At 38.4% G+C, this 16,949-nt stretch overlaps 1 protein-coding gene and 1 pseudogene across 3 annotated transcripts in view; both read left to right on the plus strand.

Annotated features, from left to right (window-relative positions):
• ZNF624 (zinc finger protein 624) overlaps positions 1-10,851 on the plus strand; it is a 33,167-nt gene extending 22,316 nt beyond the window's left edge. For all 3 annotated transcript variants that reach the window (XM_004042193.5, XM_063706638.1, XM_055386097.2), the window contains exon 6: positions 7,091-10,851. In XM_004042193.5, coding sequence (XP_004042241.3) covers positions 7,091-9,312 — 2,222 coding nt within the window. In that variant the 3' untranslated portion in view covers positions 9,313-10,851. The remainder of the gene's footprint in view (positions 1-7,090) is intronic.
• A 2,685-nt stretch (positions 10,852-13,536) lies between these two features.
• LOC101132658 (serine/arginine-rich splicing factor 6-like) lies at positions 13,537-14,887 on the plus strand (annotated as a pseudogene).
• Positions 14,888-16,949: the final 2,062 nt, after the last annotated feature.

A 16,949-nucleotide genomic window follows, 5' to 3' on the forward strand; every position in this document is an offset into this window, starting at 1 on the left:
ACCTAAGATTTTTATTTTTTGTAGAGGAAGGGGTCTCACTATGTTGACCAAGCTGTTCTCGAACTCCTGGGCTCAAGCTATCCTCCCACCTCGTCCTCCCAAATTGCTGGGATTTCAGGTGTGAGTCACCATGCCTGACATTACTTGGCTTTTAAAAACATTACTGTTTTTAGTCCTTTTTCTTGTATGTTTGAGTTTTATTACTTTCTGTTCTTTATTATTTTATTCCATTCTTAGAGCTTAATTTGTGGATCTTTTCTAACCTCTTGAATTAGATACTTATATCGTTGATTTTCAGCTGTTCTTCTTTTCTAATTGTTTAGGGCTATCAGAACTATATCACACTTTTTTATGTAGCATCTTCATAATGTTTGAGTGGAAAATATTTTATAATTTCTATTGTGATATCTTTTATCCTTGGGTTATTTTTAAATGTTTTTCTTAATTTTGTGCCATTTGGGAATTTTCTAGCAATCTTGTTGACTTTAATTCTACTATGGTCAGACAGGATGCTCTGAATTATGTCAGCCTTTGCAGAATTTTGTAAACATTTTGTGCTCTTGAAAAAATGTATAGCCTATAGGTATTGAGTATTGAGTACAATTTCTAGATGTGTCAGGAGATTAAGTTTGTTAATTATGTTAAAATCTGTATACTTACAGCTTATTCTATCAATTGAGAAAGATTTTTTAAAGTCTGCTAGTGAGACTATACATTTGCTTCCTATTTAGTTCATTTAATTTTTTTCTTTCTGTATTTGAAGCTGTTATTATGTAAATACAAAGTTATAATTGTTATCTGTATGGTAAATTGGCTTTTGTCGTTATGAAGTATCTCATTTCTTAAAAGTTTTTGCCTTAAAGTCTGTTTTGTCTGATACTAATATTACTACAGCATCTTTCTTTTGGTTGTTGTTTGTATAGTATATCTTTTTTCATCTGCTAACTTTCACTTTCTGTGTATTCTTGTACTTTTTGTCTTTATTTTTAAGGTAGTATATTGTTAATTTTTTATTTTTTTGAGACTGAGTTTCACTCTTGTCGCCCAGGCTGGAGTGCAATGGCGTGATCTCGGCTCACTGCAAACTCTGCCTCCCAGGTTCAAGCGATTCTACTCCCTCAGCCTCTTCAGTAGCTGGGATTACAGGCATGCACCACCATGCCCAGCTAATTTTTGTATTTTCAGTAGAGATGGGGTTTCACCATGTTGGCTAGGTTGGTCTGGATCTCTTGATCTCAGGTGATCCACCCACCTCGGCCTCCCAAAGCGCTGGGATTACAAGCAATAGCCACCATGCCCAGCCTCTTCTCTTTTTTTTTTTCTAAAAATATCTTCATTTGGCCTTCATTTTGGGAGGTTATTTTTGGTAAGTTTGAAATTTTAGATTGGCAGTTATATTCTTTCAACATTTCAAAGGTATCATTTATTGTTTTCTGTCTTATGTACAATCTGTGGAGAAGTGAACCATCTGTCTAAACTTTTCTATAAAAGGCAAGGCAGCAATATTTTTGGCTTTGTTGGATCATAAGGACTCTCTGCTGCGACTACTCCACTCTGTCATTGTAGCACCAAGGAATCCATAGACAACATATTAACCCAGTAATGTGGTTGTGCTCCACTAAAACTTCACTTATGGACTCTGAAATTTGAATTTCATACATTTTTAATGTCTCACATTCTTTTAATATATTTTTCAACCACTTTAAATGTAAAAATTGGCCAGGCGTGGTGACTCATGCTTGTAATCCCAGCACTTTGGGAGGCCAAGGCAGGTAGATCACTTGAGGCCAGGAGTTTGAAACCAGCCTGGGCAACATGGTGAAACCCCGTCTCTACTAAAAATACAAATTTTAGCTAGGCATGGTGGCACTGGCCTGTAATCCCAGCTACTCGGAAGGCAGAGGCACAAGAATCACCTGAACCCAGGAGGCGGAGGTTGCAATGAGCTGAGATTGCCCACTGCACTCCAGCCTGGGTAACAGAGTGAGACTCGGTCTCAAAATAAGTAAGTAAGTAAATAAATAAATAAATAAAAATAAATATAAAAATCATTCTTATCTTGCTGGCTATACAGAAACAGATGATGGGACAAATTGGTTATAATTTGTAACCTCTGATCTAATTGTTGCTCATTAAAGGACATCTATCTGTCTTTGGCCAGGTGTTGGGAGGCTGAGGTGGGTGGATCATTTGGGGTCAGGCGTTCAAGGCCAGCATGGGAAACATGGCAAAACCCCATCTCTACTAAAAATACAAAAATTAGCCGGGCGTTGTGGCACAGACTTGTAATCCTATCCACTGCACTCCAACCTGGGTGACAGAGCAAGACACTGTTTAAAAAAAAAAAGAGAGAGAGACAGATTTTTTTTTTTTTTTTTTTGAGATGGAGTCTCGCTCCGTCGCCCAGGCTGGAGTGCAGTGGCGTGATCTCGGCTCACTGCAACCTCTGCCTCCTGGTTTCAGGTAATTCTCCTGCCTCAGCCTCCTGAGTAGCTGTGACTACAGGTACCTGCCACCACGCTCAGCTAATTTTTGTATTTTTAGTAGAGATGGGGTCTCGCCACATTGGCCAGGCTGGTCTCGAACTCTGACCTCAGGGGATCTGCCCATCTTGGCTTCCCAAAGTGCTGGGATTACAGGTGTGAGCCACTGTGCCCTTCCCTGTCTCTCTTTTTTTGGCTGCTTTTAAGAGTTTAGTTTTCAACGGTTTTACTACTGTGTACTTCAGTATAGTTTTCAATGGTTTTACTACTGTGTACTTTAATATAGTTTTCTTCATATTTCTCATGCTGAAGATTCATTTGGCTTCTAAGACTTGTGACTTGATTTTTTTTTTTTATCTCTTGTGGAAAATTCTAAGACATTATTTCTTTGACTTAGCTTCTGTCCATTCTCTCTCACTTCTCTTTTTAACCTTCTAGGACTCTGGTTACATCTGTGATAGACCCTTTCACCCTATCCTGGATGTCTCTTCTGCTTTTCTAACATTTGCAAGTTTTTCATCATTTTGTGTTTCAGTATGGATACTTTGTACTGACCTATCTTCCATTTCCCTAACTCTCTCATCTGCTGTCTCTATTGTGCTCTTAGCCCATACTTTGAGTTAAGTTACTATATTTATTTTTCAGTTCTAGAATTTTCATTTGGTTATTTTATACTTTACAAATCTTTGTGAGATTGTTAATCTTATGTTCTTGAATATAGTTATCCTAGTTATTTTAAAGTTTATGTCTGAGACCTCAATTATTTGGATTCATTTTAGATCTGTTTCTGTATATTTGTTTTCTCTCTTGATTTTTTTCCCATGTGACTTTTGATTTTTGTCTCCCTTTTTTTGGGGGTGGGGGGAGGCAGACAGAGTCTCACTTTTTTACCCAGGCTGGAGTGCAGTGGCGCAATCTCAGTTCACTGCAACCTCCACCTCCCAAGTTCAAGTGATTCTCCTGCTTCAGCCTCCTGAGTAGCTGGGACTACAGGCATGCACCACCATGCCTGGCCAATTTTTTTGTATTTTTTAGTAGAGATGGGGTTTTGCCATGTTGCCCAGTCTGGTCTCGAACTCCTGGCCTCAGGTGATCTGCCCTTGTTGGCCTTTCAAAGTGCTGGGATTACAGATGTGAGCCACTGTGCCCAGCCTGGTCTCCTTTTATGCCTGTTATTTTTGATTGGGTATCAGGCATTGACTATGAAAATCTATAGTAATATTAGGAGGTTCTAGATTATGTAATCTTTCCCACAGAGGATTAATGTTTGCTTTTGTCAGACTGCTAGGCTAGGGACTATAACAATCTTCATTCACTTTAATTCAATGAGAAATTTAAATGAGGTGGGTTTTAGTCCTTGAGCCAGCTGATCTGTTTCTTAGTCGTTCTATTTGTAGGGCTTATCACCTTAAGGTTCCAACCAAACCCTAGTTGTTCCAGAATTGTCCTCCTTAATGGACCTAAATCCGTCTCTGTCTTTCTTGCCCTATGAGTTTATTAAGAGTTCTGCTTACTTATTCAGCCTCTCAGTCATTTCTTAGAGAATTAACAGGCATTTGAAGGGGAAAATGGCACCAAATACCAGGATTGTTTTTCTGGGTTTCATTCTTCTCCTTGTAATTTGTTAAGTCTTTCTAGCTTTCAGATGCTTTCAAACAGACTGTTCTTTTGTCCAACATTTCAAATTGTTCTCAGCAATAAAGTTGGTCCAAATGACTTCCTCTGACATCCCCAAAGTGGAGACCTCTCAAATATAAAAGTTTTTATTCTGTTTTTTATGCTTGTTGTCTGGGAGTAACATTTTACTTTCACTCAAGAAAGATGAGAATTTAGTGCATATAAATTAAGTTTCTACAAATAAATTTATTGAAGAAAATTTCTAATTACTAATATAACAACCTTTTTGTACTCTAAGCTTTTATAATTTTAGTGCATTTTGCAGCAAATTTTTCTGCTTTCCAACTTCATATTCTTTTGACCTTTTAAATTTAATATTAGTTTCTGAATTCCAAATTGGTGCTATAGATATGTTTTCTATAGCTTTTCTTCTTCTTATTTATTTATTTATTTGAGATGGAGTCTCTCTTGTCTCCCAGGCTGGAGTGCAGTGGCGTGATCTCGGCTCACTGCAACCTCCACCTCCTGGGTTCAAGCAATTCTCCTGCCTCAGCCTCCCGAGTAGCTGGGATTATAAGCGTGTGCCACCACACCCAGCTAATTTTTGTGTTTAGTTGAGACGGGGTTTCACCATGTTGGCCAGGCTGGTCTAGAACTCCTGACGTCAGGTAATCCGCCCACCTTGGCCTCCCAGACTGCTAGGATTATAGGCGTTAGCCACTGTGCCCGGCCTTCATTTATTTATTTATTTATTTGAGACAGGGTTTCACTTTGTCACCCAGGCTGTAGTGCAATGATGCAATCATAGCTCACTGCAGCTTCAACTTCCTGGGCTCAGGGGATCCTCCAGCTTCAGCCTTCCAAGTATTTAGTACTACAAGTGTGTGCCACTATGCCCAGCTCATTTTTAATTTTTTATAGAGATGGGGTCTCACTCTGTTGCCCAAGCTGGTCTTAAACTCCTGGGCTCAAGCAGTCTTCCTGTCTCATCCTCCCAAAGTGCTGGGATTATAGGCATGAGCCACCACACCCAGCCTTATAGCTTTTTTTCTGAGAGCAAACTTTTTTTTTATCAGATACTGGCAATATAATATCCTATGACAGCAAAAAAATATGCTCAAACTAATTAAAACTATTTAAAAGTAAAAGAATGATAAATAGCAGCATGACAAAATATTAATTTAAATTTTATAAAAGTAAAATAACATAGACAAATCATACTGCTTAAAAGTGGGTTTTAAAATCATAAAATTGGCTGGGCACAGTGTGGCTCACGCCTGTAACCCCAGCACTTTGGAAGGCCGAGGAGGGTGGATCACTTGAGGCCAGGAGATGGAGACCAGCCTGGCCAACATAGCAAAATGCTTTCTCTACTAAAAATAAGAAAAATTAGCTGGATGTGGTGGCGCATGCCTGTAATCCCAACTACTTCGGAAGCTGAAGCACAAGAATCACTTGAACCCAGGAGGTGGAGGTTGCAGTGAGCTGAGATTGTGCCACTGTACTTCCAGCCTGAGCAACAGAGCGAGACACTGCCTCAAAAATAAAAAAAAATAAAAATATCATAAAACCATTCTACCATGGACAAGAGTTTTTATTGAACTTATATTTAAATATTGAGGCATAATTACCTGAAAATGAATTACAAGTTTTAAAAGGCATTAAAGTGTCTTAAAAATAAAATATTAAATTGCATACACAAACACGTTGTAAGACCAGTATCCCACAGTGTAATTTTTTTAATGAATTTTTGACAAACTGTCAGAAATGTTCTTAGGGCCATAAAAAAGTTGCAAAATCTACCCTTAATTAAACAATAATTACCACTATTTGAAATATCAGTAAGTATAAATATTAACTTCTGACTAGTTTGTTGTTCAGTTCTTTTTGAAAATCAAAGTTTTTTTCCATAAAATTTTATTAAAAGGTATGTACAAAGACTTGAATAAACTATTCTGCCAGTGAATTTGAGAAAGCCCTCACAACAAAGCTAGTCAATCAAAAATGAGAACAAATAGAGGCCAGGCATGGCATGGTGGCTCAGGCCTGTAATCCCAGCACTTTGGGAGGCTGAGGTGGGTGGATCACCTGAGGTCAGAAGTTCAAGACCAGCCTGGCCAACATGGCGAAACCCCATCTCTACTAAAAATACAAAAATTAGCCGGGCGTGGTGGCACATGCCTGTAGTCCCGGCTACTCGGAAGGCTGAGACAAGAGAATTGCTTGAACCCAGGAGGTGGAGGTTGCAGTGAGCCGAGATCATGCCACTGCACTCCAGCCTGGGTGGCACAGCAAGTATCTGTCTCAAAAAAAAAAAAGAACAAATAGAAAGTGTGGTTGGGGACTAAAGTCTGGTTTGTGGAGTAAATAGAAAGCAAGGAAGTATGACAGTTTTTGAGATTGTCAAAAGTTGAAGAATACCATCTAAAATAGTTGGCTCTAAACTATGAATGGGCTTTTTTTTTTTTTTTTTGAGACAGTCGTGCTCTGTCACCCAGGGTAGAATGCAGTGGCACAATCTTGGCTCACTGCAACCTCCACCTCCTAGAATCAAGCAGTACTCCCGCCTCAGCCTCACAAGTAACTGGGACTACAGGTGCACACCACCATGCCTGGCTAATTTTTTTTTTTTTTTTTTTTTTTTTTGTAGAGACAGGGTTTTGCTATACTGCCCAGACTGGTCTCGAACTCCTGAGCTCAAGCAATTCTCTCACCTTGGCTTCCCAAAGTGCTGAGATTATAGGCATGAGCCACTGTGCCCAGCTGAATGGACTTTTTTAACAGGAAAGTTTCATTGAATTTGCTACTTTAGTTTTTGCTAAACCAGCCTCCCTTAACCCTACCTTCTTCTCACTAGAAAACAAGTCAGTGTGAAAGCAATTAAAACCATATATTCATTATCCATGTATTTATTACTTTTATTATTCTGTTTAGTGAGATTGCCCCAACTTAGGAAAGGAATTACTTGATTTTTCTCTTTTTTGCCCCAGACATGGAGCCCAAACCTGCAACCAAGGATGCTACACGAACAAAGGCTATTTCTGAAGATTTATCACAGGAGGCCATACTAGAGAAACTTACAGAGAATGGTCTGTGGGATTCCAGAATGGAAGGGTTATGGAAATGGAATGATAGGATATTGAGATTACGAAATAATCAGGAGAATCATTTGAGTCAAAGAATAATTCCACTCAAGAAGACTCCCACTAGTCAAAGAGGCTTTAGATTTGAATCTGTTCTTATTCCAGAACCAGGCATTGCCACAGAAGAGCTTCACAGCAGATGCCAAACACAAGAGGAAAATTTCACAGAGAATTTAAATTTGATTACAGATACCCATTTGGGGAAGATAATTTGCAAGGAGATGAAAGGCAGCAAAGCCATAAGGCAGACTTCAGAACTAACTTTGGGGAAAAAATCCAATAATAAGGAAAAACCCTACAAATGCAGTACATGCGAAAAGGCCTTTCATTATAGATCATTGCTCATTCAACATCAAAGAACTCATACTAAAGAAAAACCTTATGAATGTAATCAATGTGGGAAAACATTCAGCCAGCCTTCATATCTCAGTCAGCACAAAAAAATCCACACTGGAGAAAAACCCTATAAATGTAATGAATGTGGAAAGGCCTTCATTGCTTCTTCATCACTTATGGTACATCAGAGAATTCACACTAAAGAGAAACCTTATCAGTGTAATGTGTGTGGGAAATCTTTTAGCCAGTGTGCCCGTCTTAATCAGCACCAGAGAATTCAAACTGGAGAGAAACCCTATAAATGTAGTGAATGCGGGAAAGCTTTTAGTGATAAATCAAAACTTGCAAGACATCAGGAAACTCACAATGGTGAGAAACCCTACAAATGTGATGATTGTGGGAAAGCCTTTAGGAACAAGTCATATCTTAGTGTACATCAGAAGACCCACACTGAAGAGAAACCATATCAGTGCAACGAGTGTGGGAAGTCTTTTAAGAATACCACAATTTTTAATGTGCATCAGAGGATTCATACTGGAGAGAAACCTTTTAGATGTAACGAATGTGGAAAAGCCTATAGAAGTAATTCAAGCCTTATCGTACATATAAGAACTCACACTGGGGAAAAACCCTATGAATGTAATGAATGTGGGAAAGCATTCAACCGCATCGCAAATTTCACAGAACATCAGCGAATTCACACAGGAGAAAAACCCTATAAATGTAATGAATGTGGGAAAGCATTCATTAATTATTCATGCCTTACTGTACACCACAGAATGCATACAGGAGAGAAACCTTATAAATGTACTGAATGTGGAAAGGCCTTCATGCGTTCTTCTTCTCTAATTATACATCAGCGTATTCATACTGAAGAGAAACCTTATCTGTGCAATGAATGTGGGGAGTCTTTCAGAATAAAATCACACTTAACTGTACATCAGAGAATTCACACTGGAGAGAAACCATATAAATGTACTGACTGCGAGAGGGCATTCACCAAAATGGTAAATCTCAAGGAGCATCAGAAAATTCATACTGGAGTGAAACCCTATAAATGTTATGACTGTGGAAAGTCCTTTAGGACTAAATCATACCTTATTGTACATCAGAGGACCCATACTGGAGAAAAACCATATAAATGTAATGAATGTGAGAAAGCCTTCACTAATACATCACAGCTTACCGTGCACCAACGAAGGCATACTGGAGAGAAGCCCTATAAATGCAATGAATGTGGAAAGGTTTTCACAAGTAACTCAGGCTTTAATACACATCAAAGAACACATACTGGAGAGAAACCGTTTAAATGTAATGACTGTGGGAAAGCATTTAGCCAGATGGTACATGTCACAGAACATCAGAAAATCCATAGTGGAGAGAAGCCCTATAAGTGTGATGTCTGTGGAAAAGCCTTCAGGAGGGGTTCTTACCTTACAGTGCATTGGCGAACACACACTGGAGAAAAACCCTACACCTGTAAGGAATGTGGAAAGGGTTGTACTACTCTATCACAGCTAACCCTACATCAGAGAATTCATACTGGGGAGAGGCCCTATAAATGTGAAGAATGTGGAAAAGCCTTCAGAACTAACTCAGACTTTACTGTACACTTGAGGATGCATACTGGAGAAAAACCCTATAAATGTAATGAATGTGGAAAAGCCTTCAGGAGTAGTTCGAGCCTTACTGTACATCAAAGAATACATCAAAGAGAAACTCAGTTAATATAAAGAACAATAAGTCATTCACCTAGATGTCAACTCCACAAGATGAATCTTATAAACTATATTTTATGAATACAGGAAAATCTTCATTAGGAATTTATCAGAAAGTATACAGAGAAACTATAAACAATTATGTGGGAAATCATTTAATAATATTAAATCTTAGAAGTTATAAGGAAACTCTCACTAGAGGAAAATAATGAACAAATGAAAGCGTTCATCCAGATTTCATACTTTACTCATTTAACAAATTATCTTTAGTTAATTGCCTATATATGTATTTGCCTATTTTTCTATTCATTTATCTGTCTTTTCTTATAAACCTGGAGGTGCTTTTTATATATTTTTGATATTAATCCTTTGTCATTATGTAGCAGATGTTTTTCTTAATCTAGCATTTGTCTTTATAGTAATGCACAACATTTTTATAGGAAAATATTTGTATCATTTCCTTTTTAGATTTTTTATTTACTCATTTTACTTAAAAGAGATCTCCTTAATCCCTAGGTTATACGTAGTATCCTAAATGTGTTTTTAAGATTTTTATGATTTTATTTTTTACACTTAAGTCTTTAATCCCTCTGGACTGGATGGTTCTTCATAGGAGAGCAACTGTAGGTGATCATTATCCTGTGAAAATATTTTGAACCTAAAAAGCACTCAGGGAAATGCAAATTGAAATGCTCAGTGAGATGAAACTTCCCCTTCATGGATCTGGCAAAAATTAAGAGATCTTTTGCTAGCTATTGGGGTTTGGGAAACCATGTACTATTACTTAAAGGTTGTGTAACATACTTCCACCAGCAGTCCAACAATATATGTTTAAAAATTTAAAACATATATACTCTTAGACCCAGCAGTCTCACTTTTGGAATCTGTCCCATAGAAATAAAAGCAGCATCAATGCATAAGAATATAAATAAACATGTTTGTTGAAGTACTGTTTGTAGAGGGGGGCAAAGCCCCAACTGCAAACAAAGTGAATGGCCATTAATAGGGAACTGGTTAGATAAATTGTGACATACCCATATTATGGAACAGTGTGAGTAATTTTAAAAATGACTTATATCTATACTAGCTGATTTCAATGTATTTCCACAATGTATTGATAAATAATTGCTTTATAACAAATGTATATATACAATATATCATTTTTGTTAAAATAATCACACCCATTTATTTTGTGTTTATGTGTGTGTGTGTGGTTAGATGCACATGGAGACAGGTATGGAAGAATATACACCAGGCTGTTAATATTGATTACCTTGAGGGGAGTGAGAAAAGGAGAAGTAGAGATAAGGGAAGGGGAGACTGTAAAAACAGAAAAATGTAAATGCTGCCTTTATGGTACAAAACTGTAAATGTAATATGTAATTATGTGAACTTTTGAGAGAGATGAAAGGATGGTCTCCAAAAAATTAATGATGGTTATTTGTTTTAGTAGATCATCAATTTTTTGTTTTTTACTTTCTTTTCTGTGTTTTTAAGTTAATTTTTTCCTTGCAATGAACCTGTAATATTTACATTAAAAGGAAAAATATTTTCGTTGTGCGTTTTATTTATTGGACACCTTCAATGTGCCAGGACCTGTTCATGCATCTTAGAGCATGGAAATTGGTTCTGATGTTACCTAAATTCCAAAAAAAGTTACTTAGCATCTTATTCCTACCACCCACTGAGTTTCATTTGTAGGAGGTGATAGAAATTCCAGATAGATGAAAAATGTGCCCAAGAATATCTGGAACTTGTGCCCAGGCTGTAGACCAGAAGACCTCAAGCCTCAGAAAGAAGTTCCACTTTCAACATGCCACCAAAGAAAAGGTCACAGTGGCAACAACAGGTGTCTTTATGGAAGAGGCTGTGTAAAGCCTCTGAACTTTGCATGATGAAGTGTAGAGAGAGAAAATAGCCAGTAACTCCCAAGTCTATAAATGAGGGCTTGGAAGTTCTGGGAACACTATGAAATACTTCTGCTAGGAGGGGCCTAGAGTAACAATGGGAACCCAGAAGCTGTGTCCCTGATACCAGAAGGCCCTAACAGACCAAACACCTGACATCCAAAAAGAACAAGGCATGATGAGTTACACTTCAGGGAGGATAAGAGGATCAAATACCCTTTCACGATGCCAGGGTAAATATGTATTTAACATTGGGAAAGAGACTGATGTGAATTATCTTCCATCATAAATGAACAATTTGACATTCTGGTTAAAATGGCCATTTTTGATTGAAGTTTAATAGTGAAACTTATTAACTATTACTAAGAGACCAATCCTCATTGAGGATAGTTAATGTGCCACTTTCTGACTGAAAGGTTTGAGAGTCAGACCTTTAAGAAGCCCTGCTGTCACAGAGTTGACATCGCATGATGCCAACTTTGTTGGTCCCTCCATTCTGCCTCCGAATCCTCACTACATCTAAACCCTCCCTCCCATTCCTGCCTTAGAGGCAAACGCTTCAAGAAGAGGAACGTGGTCAGCAGGTTCAAATGACAAAAGAACTGAAAAGTATCCATTGGGGAAGGGGTTGGGGATGACCCACACCAATCTGACTAGAGCAGTTTCAGTGGCACGGTGAGCTTCCAGGGCCTGGTCCTTGTGCATGCCGCTATTCCATTATGGGTTTAATTTGCACTTCCTCAGTGGATAATGCTGTTGAGCCCCTCCTTTCGATATGTGTTGGCTTTTTAAATATTTTCTTTGGGAAGTACCTGTTCAAGACTTTTGCCATTTTTTAGTTGGGAACTGATTTTTGCTCATTTGTAGGATTCTTTATATATTCTGGAGACGGGGTTTTTTTAGATGTTTGTATTACACATATCTCATCTGCAGCTTAGCTTTTCACTCTCTAAATGATGTCCTTTGATGAACAGAAGTTCTTAATTTTGATAATAACTTTTCTTTCTGATTAGTGCTTTTTTGCCCAGTTTAAGAAATGTTTTCCTAACTCAAGGTCATAAAGATATTTCTTCCACATATCTACTATTTTATGTGTATGATCCGTCTGAAATTAATATTTATGGTATGGAGTAGAGGTCAAAATATTTTTCATACAAATAAGCAATTTGTTCAACATCATTTATTGAAAAGGCCATCTTCCTCTCTTTCCCTTGTTTTGCAGTTGAACATTTATGATAAATCCGATGATCATGCATGTTAGTGTCTTTTGGACTATGTCTCGTTGTATGCTTTTATTATTGTAACAATACCAAATATTTTAAATGAAAACTGATAGTACAGTCGACCTTTGAACAATTCGGGGGTTAGGGGAACTGACCCCTCACACAATAAAGAATCATTGTATAACTTTTGACCTCAAAAACTTAACTACTAATAACCTACGTTTGACTAGGAGCCTTACCAATAATATAGTCAATTAACACATATTTTGTATATGTATTAGATACTGTACTCTTACGTAAGCTAGAGAAAAAATATGATTAAGAAATTAATAAGGGAGAGAAAATATATTTACTATTCATTAGGTAGAAGTGGATCATCATCAAGATCTTTATCCTCATCGTCTTCACGTTGAGCAGGCTAAGGTGGAGGAAGACGACGAGGGGTTGGTCTTGCTGTCTCAAGTGGCAGAGGTAGAAGTAAATCCATGTATAAGTGGTCCCACACAGTTAAAACTTGTGCTCAAGGGTAAACTGTATGTTTTCTAATTTTGTTCTTGTTCAAAATTGTCACTATTTTAGGTCCTTGGCATTTTCACATACATTGTTGAATGATTTTTTTTTTCAATTACCCCATACCAAAAAGCTAGGATTTTGTTGGCATTACATCAGATACATAGATTAATTCTAGAAAAGTGAAGTTATAAACATGAATATTGAGACATTTAATCTATGAGTATTCCAAAACATTTCATTTATATAGATACTTTAAACATTTTGGGATTTGGTTTTTTTGTTGTTTGTTTTTGAGTTGGAACCTTGCTTTGTCACCCAGGTTGGAGTGCAGTGGCACAATCTCGGCTCACTGCAACCTCAGCCTCCCGAGTAGTTGGGATTACAGGTGCCTGCCACCACACCCAGCTAATTTTTTGTATTTTTTTTAGTAGAGATGGGATTTCCCCATGTTGGCTAGGCTGGTCTTTAACTCCTGACTTCAAGTGATCCACCCGAGGCAGGTGGATCCTGAGGAACTAACCTCAAAATTTCAGCAATTTTTATATTTTTGCAACAATTTTTTCAATTATAGAAGTTGCTAACCATTGTGTGGCTGGACTCGGCCGCCACTATGGTGTGAGGCGCGTGTTCGGGCTCTTGCCGTCCCCGCACCCGCACCGCGGCTACTGGCTTGCGGTCCGCCTTTCCACAACCAGCCCTTGGGCCCCCGCCCGCCACGGACATGCCGCGCGTCTACATAGGACGCCTAAGCTACAACGTCCAGGAGAAGGCCATCCAGCGCTTTTTCGGTGGCTATGGCCGCCTCCTCGAAGTAGACCTCAAAAATGGCTACGGCTTCGTGGAGTTCGAGGACTCCCGCGACGCCGACGACGCCCTTTTACGAGCTGAACGGCGAGGAGCTCTGCGGCGAGCGCGTGATCGTAGAGCTCGCCCGGGGCCCGCGTCGCAATCGCGACGGCTACAGCTACGGAAGCCGCCGTGGTGGAGGTGGATACAGCAGTCGGAGACATCTGGCAGAGACAAATACGGACCACCTGTTCGTACAGAATACAGGCTTATTGTAGAAAATCTTTCTAGTCTGTGCAGTTGGCGAGATTTAAAGGATTTTATGCGACAAGCAGGTTAAGTAACCTGTGCGGATGCCCACAAGGAAGGAACAAATGAGGGTGTAATTGAGTTTCGCTCCTACTCTGACATGAAGCGTGCTTTGGACAAACTGGATGGCACAGAAATAAATGGCAGAAATATTAGGCTTATTGAAGATAAGCCACGCACAAGCCATAGGCGATCTTACTCTGGAAGCAGATCCAGGTCTCGATCTAGAAGATGGTCACGAAGTAGGAGTCACAGGAGCAGCCACAGTAGATCTGGAAGTGTCTCAAAAAGTCGCTCCCGTTCCAGGTCGCGGAGCAAAGGTCGATCACGTTCTCGATCAGAAGGCAGGAAATCTAGATCAAAGAGCAAATCTAAGCCCAAGTCTGATCGGGGCTCCCATTCACATTCTCGAAGCAGATCTAAGGATGAGTATGAGAAATATCGAAGCAGGTCTCGGTCCGGATCCCCCAAAGAAAATGGAAAGGGTGATACAAAGTCAAAATCCAGATCAAGGAGCCAGTCCCGTTCCAATTCGCCGCTACCTGGTCCACACTGAAAGGCCCGTTCTGCGTCCCCTCCACCAAAAAGAGCTACTTCAAGATCCCGTTCTAGATCTCGCTCAAAGTCAAGATCAAGGTCCAGGTCGAGTTCCAGGGATTAACTCAGAACTCTCTTGTTATCTGCACACTATTATGGAACACTTTCCTACTTAGGCAGTCACTCTTCCATGTTTATATTTGGTATCTTCTGCAAGAGGAATCTCTTGAAAACAGGGGCACACAGAAATTTGATATGTGGCCAAATTGGATGAAAAAGATGAGGTTATAAGGAAATGGTGGCATGAAGACCCTCTCCCTTCTTTGTAGAATTAAGATAACTTTGATGTTATAGCTTTTGAGCTAACATAACTTTTGTAAAGATTAAGCTCATTTAGTTTTGTTTGTTTGTTTGTTTGTTTTAAGTATTTCAGCCGGATCTGCTGGCAGGGTTTTTTGTTGTTTTATTTGTTTGCTTATTTTTAAATTAACTGTTTTGAGCTTTGAATGCTTAAGGCTTTAGAGGGAGAACCCAATTTTCAATTATGTTGGCTTTTTATAAAGCTTGAGTTATGTAAGATTTAAATAGAAGTTTGCTACCAAGATGATTGCCTTATTGAATAGGTCACTATTAAATTCCTTTAAATGTTGTTATCTGCCATTTGTGGAAACAACGTAAATTCTACTTTAGTGTAAACAAGGCAAGCCTCAGACCAGCAATAAATTATTCAGTTTGGATAACATTATTTTGTGCTGTTAATCAAATTTGCCAAAGTCTTTATCTGCCCCTTTAACAAGTTGAGTAAAAATAAAAGGTATTTAAAAAAAAAAAGGAAGTTACTATATTTTTTCAATTGTAGAAGTTTTGTTAGATTAGTACTATGCATTTGATGTTTTTGATGTATAAATGCTATTATTTTAATTTCATTTTCTGATTGTTGCCATAATATAGGTATATGGTATATCTCATTCATATATATATATATGTATATGGAATAGATTTTTTAAAGTTGATCTTATATCCAGTGACCTTGCTAAATTCACTTATTTATAATTGTTCATTCTTTTTGACTTTCTGTGTACACAGTATGTCATCTGTGGTAAAGTCAGTTTTACATCATTCTTTATAATCCTCATACCACTTCTTTCTTGCTTTATTGCACTGGCTAGGACCTCCAGAAATAGGATTTGTAGACATCCTTGCCTTTTTCCCAGAATCTAAAGGAAAACAAAACATTTTACCATTTGGTATGACTTGAGGTGTAAATTTTAGATAGTCTCTATCACTCAAATTACTTTTCTGAGGTTTGTTATCAGGATGGGTGTTGAATTTCATCAAAGACATTTTTTGCCACTATTGAGATGATTATAGTTTTTCATTCTGTTACTCTGTTTAAATTATGTGGTTTGATTTTAAACATTTAAAAAATTGTCACAAAATACACGTAGAATTTATAATCCTAGCCATTATGTGTACAGTTCAGTGCCATTAAGTCATATTGTGCAACTATCCATCTCCAGAATGTGTTTCATCTTAGAAAGCTGAAACTGAGGCTGGGCACGGTGGCTCATGCCTGTAATCCTAGCCCTTTGGGAGGCCAAGGCGGGCGGACCACGAGGTCAGGAGATGGAGACCATCCTGGCTAACACGGTGAAACCCCATCTCTGCTAAAAATACAAAAAATTAGCCGGGCGTGGTGGTGGGTGCCTGTATTCCCAGCTTCTCAGGAGGCTGAGGCAGGAGAATGGCCTGAACCCGGGAGGCAGAGCTTGCAGTGAGCCCAGATGGCACCACTGCACTCCAGCCTGGGCGACAGAGCGAAACTCCATCTCCAAAATAAAAAAGAAAGCTGAAACTGAATACCCATTAAACAATGACTCTCCATTCCCCACTTCACCCCCTAAACCCTGGAAACCACCATCCTATTTTCTGTCTCTATGAATTTGACTGCTCTAGATAACCTCATATAAGTAGAATCATACAGTATTTGTCCTTTGGTAACTGGCTTATTTCCCTTAGCATAATGTCCTCAAGATTCATCAATACAAATTGATTTTTAGATATTAAGGCAATTTGAATTCCTGGAATAGATTTCATTTGGTCATTGTGGGTAATATTTTTAATATATTATTGAATTAAATTTGTCAAAATTTTGTATAGGATTTTGTGTCTATGTCCATATTGTCTTCTGTGTTTTCTTTCTTGTAATAGCCTTGTTTGACTTTGTATCAGAATTATGGACTCATAACATGAGTTGAGGATTCCCTTTATTTTGTTTTTGGTTTTTTGTTTGTTTTTGGTCCTCTGGAAGAGTGTGGGTAAGATGTGTAAGACTGGTATTATTGGTTTTGGTATTATTTTGCCATAATTTTGTGTG

This window comes from Gorilla gorilla, chromosome 4, assembly GCF_029281585.2.
Source record: "Gorilla gorilla gorilla isolate KB3781 chromosome 4, NHGRI_mGorGor1-v2.1_pri, whole genome shotgun sequence".
Taxonomy (NCBI): domain Eukaryota; kingdom Metazoa; phylum Chordata; class Mammalia; order Primates; family Hominidae; genus Gorilla; species Gorilla gorilla.